The sequence below is a fragment of the Equus caballus genome, chromosome 11 (assembly GCF_041296265.1).
Source record: "Equus caballus isolate H_3958 breed thoroughbred chromosome 11, TB-T2T, whole genome shotgun sequence".
Lineage (NCBI taxonomy): Eukaryota > Metazoa > Chordata > Mammalia > Perissodactyla > Equidae > Equus > Equus caballus.
In genome coordinates, this window is record NC_091694.1 from 1,385,720 (window position 1) to 1,395,479 (window position 9,760).

General features: G+C 60.9%; 1 protein-coding gene across 2 annotated transcripts; it reads left to right on the forward strand.

Moving 5' to 3' along the window:
• Positions 1-577: 577 nt before the first annotated feature.
• Positions 578-4,860, forward strand: ARHGDIA (Rho GDP dissociation inhibitor alpha). Of its 2 annotated transcripts, none has more exons than XM_023651773.2 (6): positions 578-692; positions 2,232-2,448; positions 2,584-2,667; positions 3,002-3,078; positions 3,161-3,224; positions 3,417-4,860. In XM_023651773.2, exons 2-6 carry the CDS (start codon positions 2,259-2,261, stop codon positions 3,614-3,616), a joined length of 615 nt encoding a protein of 204 aa, XP_023507541.1. In that variant the 5' UTR covers positions 578-692; positions 2,232-2,258; the 3' UTR covers positions 3,617-4,860. The 2 variants fall into 2 exon arrangements, with proteins under 2 accessions (XP_023507541.1, XP_070082892.1); XM_070226791.1 differs by lacking the exon at positions 578-692 and adding an exon at positions 868-1,722.
• The last annotated feature ends 4,900 nt before the right edge of the window (positions 4,861-9,760 follow it).

Genomic DNA, 9,760 nt, shown 5'->3' on the forward strand with positions numbered 1-9,760 from the left:
TGAACCCCGGGCCGCCAAAGTGGAAGGTGTGCACTTAACCGCTGCGCCATCAGGCCGGCCCCTGAAAGCATCTTTTCTTTCCTTTTGCTAATAACTTTCCCGTCCCGCCAAGTTTCTGCCTATAAAAATCTTTCGTACAACCCCTGAGCGCCGTCCTGTTAAGTGGGATGCTGCCTGATCCATAAATCCTTGAGTAAAGCCAAGCAGATCTTCAAATTTCCTAGGCCGGAACTTTGGTTTTAACGCCACCCACGGCGCGTCCTTCGAGCGGTGGGCTGAACTGATCGAACGTCTAGTGTTCACTTCCAGGAAGGCCACGACGTGCGCGGGGCGCGCGCGAGACCGCCACCCCGCCACTCCCCGCAGTTTGCGGCCTGACCCGTGGGGACGCCCGGGACCAGAGAAAGCCGGCAGCAAAGGGCGCAAAACCCCCAACCAGACGGGCCTTCGCAGGGGTCCCGGGCCAGTGCACCGCCCACGCGGGACGCTCCCACGAGTCCGGCCCCGCAAGATGGCGGCGGCGCACTTCCGGCAGCCCCCGCACGCCCGCGCATGCGCCCTACCCCGGCCCGCGCGGCGCGAGCGGAAGTCTCGTGACCCCGGAAGTGGCCTGCCGGGCGCGCGCGGGCGGGGCGGCGACGTTCGTCATTCCGTGCGGGAGGGAGTGCGAGAGCTGCGCGGTCGAGCCTCCGGTGAGCGCCCGCGGCGCGGCGGCGCGGGCGGCGCGGGCGGCGGGGGCAGCGGGGGGGGACGCGGCGGCCGCGCCTTTGTTCACCCCGCCTGCCGGGGGTCTGCGCGGAGCGGGGGCGGGGGCCGCGGTGACAGCGGGCGGCGGCCGGGACGCAGGGCGGGTCCCGGGCGCAGGGCGGGCCCACGTGCGGCGCGGGCCGGGGGCGCAGGCCTCCTTTGTGGCCGCCGCCCGTGCCCCGAGGCCCTTCCCCGCCGGCGTGCGCTGGCTGGGGCCACACTGACGCCCCCTCCCCCGGTCGCCGCGCCCCACCCCGCGCCGCGCCCGGCCCAGATTGCGGGGCCCTGCGGAAGTGCGGCCGGGGAGATCACACTAGAGGATCCTGTCGCCTGCGGCCGCGCTTGATGGCGTTAGGGCGTGAGCTTTCTAGAGGAATTCCAGAGGAAGCGGCAGGAAGGCCTGGGAAAGCAAGCGGGCCCCACCCTGCCTGCGGCGGCCGGCGGCCGGCGGCTCGGGATTCCCCGCAGCCCTTTGTGATATCTGGTCCTCCAGCGAGTCCCAGCTGCCAGGCTGAGCCTGTGGGGGAAGACTTTGGTTTTCTTTCCGGGGCAATCTGAGGTCCGGGGTGGGCTGGACCCTCACCCACCTCCTACACCACCCGGACTGATCCGAGTGGGTTCTAGGTACTCCTCAGAGGTTCTGAGGGCTTGCAATGGGATCCTCAGCGGAAGGAAGCCCAGCGGCTGTCTCATGCACTGCTCCTCACTCTGAGAGCACAGCTCCAGACTCTCCTGGGCCAAGGTCCAGAAAAAGGGTCTTGAAAATACTGGAGCTGTTGCAGCAGTTCCTAAATTCTGGGTCACAGACTGTCACCATTGGAGAGAATATCGGCAGATATTTAGGGTCCCCTGTGCTCTTTGGGACCTACCTGTGGGACTCAGGCTGGCCCTATCATCTGAGCTGTAGGAGAGAGCCGTGTGTTTGCAGGGTGAGGCAGAACTGACCTGTGTCGTGCACGGAGACCTTGCTTCCAGGTTAGGACAGGTTGGAAGGAGTGTGCCTGGTCAGGGAGACTTAGCAGGAGGGGTTCCTTGGAGCCAGGGCCTGGGCAGCTCAGAAAGAGCAGCAGGACTTTAGAGGTGACAGTCGGGGCTCTGCCAGCAGACTGGGGTGCTACTGCCCCCTTGGGGGCAGGGAAGTGTGCCTGATCTCGCTGAGGAGCAGGCTGTGGGTTCCATTTAGTCCTGGGTACTGTGCCTGGGTTTAAGTCGTCTCTGACTGCCCCAGTGGATCTCCTGAGGTGGGCAGGGCAAGGAGGCAAGTACAGCCCCACTGGGCTCAGGAGCCTGTGTCTGGGTCTGGCTGCAACCTGCTCTCCTGCTCCAGAAGGTGCATCTCCCCTTGGGCTCAGATATGGGACCTGATCACCTGCAGATGACCGTTCAACACAACCCACCTGAGCTGGCTGCAGGGTCCACCATGGGGAAGGAGGGGGGAGACACTGTGGGTCCCTCCAGGCTGCCACAGCCCACCTGGCCCACAGGTGTCCCACACCCAGCGAGAGGTGAGCATGGCCGAGCAGGAACCCACAGCAGAGCAGCTGGCACAGATTGCAGCTGAAAACGAGGAAGATGAGCATTCAGTCAACTACAAGCCCCCAGCTCAGAAGAGCATCCAGGAGATCCAGGAGCTGGACAAGGACGATGAGAGTCTGCGCAAGTACAAGGAGGCTCTGCTGGGCCGCGTGGCCGTGTCTACTGGTGAGTGGGTTGGGGTGGCACCCAGAGGGACATCTGTCACTCTTCTGGGTTTCCGCCCCTGCTCCTTCCTGATGGCAAGTTGTGGGCACGTGGGAGGCCCAGGGGGTGGAGCTCTAACCTGCTGTCACTCCACAGACCCCAATGTCCCCAATGTTGTCGTGACCCGCTTGACCCTGGTGTGTAGCACCGCCCCAGGCCCCCTGGAGCTTGATCTGACAGGTGAGTGGCACCTCTGAGGTCCCTGGCTGGGGCTGCCTGCTTCCCCCAATCCCCTCGCTTGCTGTCTCTAAAAATAGTTTCCTGGAGCACTGGCACCCTCTCGTGGGGAGCACAAGAAGGGCAGCCAAGCAGTCTTTGAAAGTGCTAGCTTTGGAGTGGTCTGGGTTCTATGTCGGGGGTGTCAAGGGCTGGGTGCGCAGGGGCAGGGGACAGGGGGAGTGGAAGGGGCACCCTGCCAGGGCCCAGGAGGCAGCAGGCCGTCACAGATGGCAGATGCCAAGGTGAGTGGCTTCCCCTGCCGGAGCCCCCTAGTGTGGTGTTCTCCCAAACGCAGGCGATCTGGAGAGCTTCAAGAAGCAGTCATTTGTGCTGAAGGAAGGCGTGGAATACAGGATAAAAATTTCTTTCCGGGTAAGGCAGAGGCTGCCGGGGGGCTGGGAGGGGCTAGGGCTGGAGAGCCCAGCTAAGCCCTATCTGGGGTCCCTCTCTGCAGGTGAACCGAGAGATCGTGTCTGGCATGAAGTATATCCAGCACACATACAGGAAAGGCGTCAAGAGTAAGTGAGGGTGGGCACCAGCAGGAAGGAGATGGCCGCCACTTGGCTGGCCTGTGGCAAGGGACTGCAGGATCAGGAGGGAGACAGGAAAAGCAGTGTATGCCCTCGGCCCAGCTCTGCTCCCTGGCGGCTGCCCGGGCGGACGTGAGCCAGGCCCAGTGATGACCGACCCACATGTGCCCTGCATTACAGTTGACAAGACCGACTACATGGTGGGGAGTTATGGGCCACGGGCAGAGGAGTATGAGTTCCTGACCCCCATGGAGGAGGCGCCCAAAGGCATGCTGGCTCGTGGCAGCTACAACATCAAGTCGCGCTTCACAGATGACGACAAGACTGACCACCTGTCCTGGGAGTGGAACCTCACCATCAAAAAGGAGTGGAAGGACTGAGTCCTGGGCCTGGGAGGCGGGCAGGGCAGACAGACAGACGGACACACACACGCACGCGCCCCACCCTTACCACCCCACAACCTCCTCCTAACCCCATACCAAAGTGCTGACAGGGTCCCTGGCCACGCTGCCACCATTCCCGCCTGGTCTGCTTCCTGGCCGGGCCCAGCCGGAGCTCCTCCGACCTGTTCCTCCTGACCCTCCCCAGCCTGCAGGCCCCAGCCTCCTCGGTGGTCTAGTGGTCTCGTGTTGTTGCTGCTGCTTCCTGTGCTGTGGGGGAGGGAGGCTCCAGCCCAGGCCTCTGCCTCCCTTTCTGTATCTCTCCAGGTTTCCCCCACTTGTCCTAACCTGACCTGAGGCTCTGACTTTTCCAAGGGAGTGGGACATTGAACAGGCTCCGTGGGGTGCTCAGGTTCCCCTAGTCCTTTGCGGTTGCCCCAACTCGTGTTCTATCCCTTCTCCAGGGTGGGATGCACGATGCGGGACTTTGTGGGGGCCAGTCATCCCCCAGCTTCCACCTCCCCCTGTCACTTCATCCATCTCCATCAGTAACCGTCTAACCATGATGCCTTAACATGTGGAACGTGTGCCGTGGGGGCCGTCACTAACCTCTAACCCCCGTGTCTGCATGAGCATGTGGTCTCCCCCAGTCTGTGCCCTGTCTGCAATCCCGGTGGCCCAGAGAGGTGTGTGGAATGTGCTGCTGCTGTTTCCCCACCTGCCAGGGCCTGGCCAGCCCCTTCCCCTTCCTCTCCCCTGGCCAGTAATGTGGGGACCGCTCCAGGGGCTTGGGGAAGGCCAATCGCCAAAACTCAAGTTGCCTCCAGTCCCATCAGGGAGGCCAGGTGTCCTCACAACTCTGCCTTCCCTGCCCCAGTGGGCAGTGCCCGGAGCCCATGGCCCCAACAGAGAGCCCTTGGTGGACAAAGCCAGCGGCCGAGCCTTACTTGTTCCACCTGGGCCTGCCGGCCTGGAATCGTGTGCCTGGCCTGTCAGTATTTATTGCCTCCATATGTGCCGTCCTCTGGGCCGGCTGGCCTGCCGCCTCTGCCCCCAGGCTAGGTGCCACCATCCCCGGCAGGCCTTCCCTGGACCCAGCCAGGACAACCGTGGGACCAAGCGCGCACAGTCGGAGCCGTCCCCTGTGCCTCCCTTCCCCTCCCTGGTCAGGCCCGGGCGTAGAATGCACAGAAGCCTGTCCCTGCTTCTCCTTTTCTGACCGGGAAATAAACTCCCCGAAAGGAGCCAGTGTTTGCTGCTTGTTTCCGGGTGGGGGATGGGGGAGCCTGGAGAGCAGCAAAGACGACGCGGCACTCCCAGGAGGGCCAGAGGCCAGGAGCCAAGTGCGGTGGCCACTGCCCCTGCAGCTGTTGAAGGAGAATGGATTTAAAGTCCTCTCTTGGTCACACCAGCCTCACCCAGCTCGCCCGCAAGACCTGCGGTGCCTCCTGGGCGGTGCAGACCCGGAGAGCTGGGGGCTGCACAGGCTCTGCAGGGGGAGGGCGGGACGCGCCCTCTGTCGTTCGCGCGGCCCCTTGCGCCCTATGCGCAGGCTCCGTCCGGAGGAAACGCCCCGACCCCAAAGAAGGGGTACCTGGCTTGGAGCTCCCGAGCTTCGCAAGAGGCAGTTCTTGGGAAGAAATGGGATGACCGGGTCCCGAGGGATCTCAGGAACAGCAACCCCAAGCTGTGGGTCCACGGGGTGGGGGAGGCGCCCCTGGGGAGACTGACCTCATCTTCCCTCGAGGCGTGCATGGGCGAGCCCGCTGCTGGGGCGGGAGGGCCGGTGGAGTGGGCGGTGTCCAGCCGGGCCAAACCCCAGTGCTTCATAGCGCCGGGCAGGGCCGGGGGGTCCAAAAGTGAAACAGGCTAGGTGGGATGCACGAGAGGATACCGGGGACCCTCGCTGCGTGCAGGTGCAAAAGAGTGGCCAGGGGAGCCCTGAAGGGCTGCCAGGGGCCAGGTGCACTCTACCGCGAGTTCAGCTGACCACCAGGGTCTCTGCAGGACCTTGGGGTGGCAGGGATGGTGCTACCTCCTCTCTGAGCACCACCCCCCAGGGCACCCAACGACTCTGACGCCCCCTCCCCAGCCCTGAGCTAGGAAAGGGCGGATGGGTTGCCCAAGCTTCAGAGGGTCAGTTTCAGAAACTCCCAGTTCTCTGGCCTGATGCCAGTTACAAAACTTGCCCTTTCTCTGTGGTCTGAGCCAGTTAGAGCAGTGGTTATGTGTCACACTTAAGCAGTTGGGAGGAGGCTGATGTCCTAGAGCCCTCCCCTGGTCATACCTAGAGCGTGCCACTCTTCCCAGTGCTTAACAGCAGGGTGAGCCCTGCCAGGAGCTTATCACCAGCTGGGGTGGACCCAGAGATGCCCTCTTGCCCCAAGTCAGTGACCGCATGCCCGTGCCAAGATGGCTCTCATAGGGCTGGTCACCTCCTCAGCTCTCCTTAGCAGGTACCCTGTGGGATCCTGGAGGCTGGGCATTGTGCTGGGTGACATGAGAAAATGGCATTTCCTGCAGCACTTGGCCCAGACACAGATCCAAGAGCAGCTTCAGGAAGCCGCTGCAGACCCTAGTTTTTGATTCTGCAAGGGGCAAAGACTCTAACCAGCCTTCTCCAGATCCGGCCTGGCCATGCCCAGGGCACAGGCTCAGGCAGGGGGAGGCACTGAGATTGCACGGCTCTAGGCTCCGATGCCCAAGGTCTTTCCAGCTAAGCTCAGGTGGGGCTGCCTCTGAAACGTCCCTACCTCAGGAGGGATGAGGTGCCTGGGGAGCAGCTCCCATCTCAGCCAGCTGGTGGCAGACCTGGGGCTGGCCATGGCCACTTCACCTCTCCCAGTTCGCTTCCTAAAAGGTTCAAACCTAGGGTCAGCCTGTGCTGTCAGCACTTTGGTTTACTGGGCAAGGGCCTTCTGAGGCTCCTTCTGGCCAAAAGCCCTATTATTTTTGCTCTTGACTTTGCCCAGCTTTAGTTAGACCTGTGAACTCAGACCCCAAGTGCTGCGTTGTCCAGGCACACTGCCAGCAGCTAGGACTTTGTTCTGGCTCCTCCCCTGATGAAGGAGAATGTGAGGTGGCACCGGTGGCCCTGCATGACGTGTTTCTTGGGGCCCAAGTCTAAGCTGATCCTGCTGGTCCCACCCCGAACCTGTCTGTACAGCCTGCTGCTACCAGGCCTGGCCTCCCCACCCCAGAGAGCCACTCCCTGCCCTCTGTCCATGACCCTCAGTATTTCCCAAGCTTCTCCCTCCTCAGCCACCCCTGGATGGACCATTCTTCCACTGAGGAGGGTGCCAGTGGATTCTAGATTAGGACCTTGGATGTGACCAACTTGTCACCAGTTACTGTGACTGACAGTCTTCTCATGCCCGACATAGCCCCCCTCCACAGTCAGGGTCCTGCAGGCCCCCAGGGCCAGGCTCGCCTCTGCATCTGCCTCCTAGCTCTCCAATGTGGGGGCTGCGTGGCCCGTGGCACAGCCCTCTGGGTCCTGCTGCTGCTCAGCAGTGGGAACTTGCAGTCGGGAGCTGATATTCCATGGCTGAGCAAACACTTCCTGGGGGTCCTCCCGAGGACACGTTGAAAGGGAGTTGCTTTATTCTGAGAACTCTATTTTTGAGAGTAATATTTATCAAAACATTTCATCACTCAGTAGTTCAACCTGTATTTAAAGGGTACTTTCTCTGAGTGTTGGGAGACTCCTGGAGGACGTCCTGAAGTGGTTGTGCTGGTCCAGAGAGATGCCAGAGCCACAGCCACAAGGACGGGCAAGCCCTGACCTCCAAGGGCACACTCCAGCTCAGGGCCTAGGGCACGAGCATGAACTCGGCCCCACTGCCTCTCCCGAGAGCTGCTCTTGGAAGGCGTGCAAGTGGGCCTGAGGAAAAAGGAGACAGACACGGGCCCTCCCTTCAAAGCCGAGGCCTGCAGAGGTGTTCCGTGAACTCGGCCTGTGTTCTGAGGGGCTGGCTGCATCACGACACCTCACCCAGCTGCTGACCAGCCCCACAGAGCACAGGGATCTCAGGCCACCTCCAAACCAGGCCTCCCCCGAGCTTTCCAAGAACCCCACTTTGCTGCTCCTGCATGGGTCGGTGCATGAGGCTGATGCAAGACAGGCAGAGAGGTGCCTTGAGGAGAAGGCGCATCACTGCTGCCAAGACATCAAAATACCATGTCCTGTCCAGGCCCGAGTCTTGGTTAGGCCCTGGGTTTCACAGAACACTGCCATGGCTCTGGCCACCTGGGCTGCAGAACAGGGACCCTGTCATCACCTGCATCAAGGTGTGTTCCAACTGGCCTTGGTTCAGCTGTGGAGGCCCAGACTCAACCAGACTGAGGCTCGACCACAGCCACAACTTGGATCTCTACCTGTGTCTGGTCTGGTCTGGTCTCCCGTTGGTCCCAGTGTTCTCATCTTTTGTAAATCCGTTACTGTATTGTATGCTTTTGGGCTAAGCTGCCTGCAAACTGTCACAAACTAATCCACATTGTGGTATCTCAAGTCCCTGCACTCTGTCCCCAGCAGCTGGAAAGACTCAAGACCCCAATGTTTAGGCGTCTAAACTCTAACCTCACAAGCGCCTCTGAAATCTAGACATTTAGACAGGATACAAATGTCCCTTGTCTCAGGCCCCAAATTGTGGTAAAACAGGGTCATGGCAATCACTAAAACGTTTAGAGATAGGGTAGCAGGCATGAGGCAATCCCTACTCGTCCCGAGAGCACAGGGCAGTGTGCTCACAGCTATCAGTTACGAAGAGTCATCATTCACTGGGCGAGCTCCCAGGCCAGGGCCCCACTGAGCTGGGGTGGAGACTGGTGCCCGCCAAGGCACGTGTTCACAGCCTTTCTATGCCAAAAGTTCCAGCTCCTATAAAGTCAACCCTGAGAAGACGACAGGTGTCCCAGCAAGTACAACCACCTGACTGACACTTGGTCTACTGGCACTGGAGGAGGGACACACAGAACCCGGTCTTGACCTTCAGGAATTAATGGTTGAAAGAGTTCCACATAGGAGAGATGAGAAAACATGCCCTCAAGAGCAATGTGTCAACAAGTGCAAACTCTCAAAAGTACAAATGCTTTAGTGTTTCTGAAATCGGGATGTTATTACAGCCGTGTACACTTAACATGGGAGTGCTTCCCTTTTTCCTGCCAAGTTATTAAATTGATGAGTCTTAAATTCAGTGGTGGCAGCGTTTCGTAATGAGGAAGTGAACGCAAATGAAGAGGAAAGGCTCCTGGAGAAGAAAAGAGCGTTGGGGAGGCGGGTGGCCAGGGCAGCCAAGGGGAAGGCAGAGGTGATTGAAGACTCTGAGCAGAGAGGCAAAGAGAGAGCTGATCCAGCTAGAGCAGCGCCAAACAAGAATAAAACGCAAGCCGCGTATGTTATTTTAAAATTTATAGAAGCCACGTTAAAAAAAAACTCAAAAAGAAACAAGTAAAATTAATTTAAATGCCTTTAACTCAACATACACAAAATATCATCTTGTACATGTAACAAAAACTATTAAGGGAACATCGCACAGTTTTTCCCCCGAACTCAGTCTTGAAGTCCCGTGTGTGCTGCACCCACAACCGGCCCGTCTCCATCGGGCCAGGTTTCAAGTGCCCAGGAGCCTCGGTGGCAGCTGGCGACTGTCGTGTGCGAGGCGCGGGCCTGCGCGCAGAGCCAGGGGGAGGGCGGCGTGGGGCCGGAGGTCTACTGCCCGATCGCCGGACGCGCAACTCGAGGGGCAGCTCCGCGGGATGCGGCGCAGTGGGACGGAGGGAGATACCGCCGGGGACGTGTCGCCTGGAACCTTACATGCGGCGGGCGCCGAGGGCTCCCCGGCGGCCCGCTCAGCCCCAGCACAGCGTCCACCTTGTTTCCGGACCCCCTCGGTCCCTCCGCCCCAGCTCCCGCTGGAGCCTGGGCTCTCGGTTCTCGGGCCTGACTGCAGTGACCCTCCGCCCGCGCCTTCACGGCCCCATCCCATCCGGCCTCGGTCCTCGCCGCGCCCCGCAACAACCCCCTCCCGGGCAGGAGGCGCACGGGCCTCACGTGCGCCGGAAGTTGCGTCAGCCCAGCTTCCGGCCCGCGGAGCCGGGGGGCGGTGCCAGTTACGGATACGCGGTCCAGTCAGAATGCAACAC

Bases quoted from the DNA above. Each gene is read 5' to 3' on its own strand.
- ARHGDIA (XM_023651773.2), top strand. From the start codon at position 2,259: ATGGCCGAGCAGGAACCCACAGCAGAGCAGCTGGCACAGATTGCAGCT. The intron at 2,668-3,001 runs GTGAGTGGCACC...TCCCAAACGCAG, and splicing joins CCTGGAGCTTGATCTGACAG to GCGATCTGGAGAGCTTCAAG. The intron at 3,079-3,160 runs GTAAGGCAGAGG...CCCTCTCTGCAG, and splicing joins GGATAAAAATTTCTTTCCGG to GTGAACCGAGAGATCGTGTC.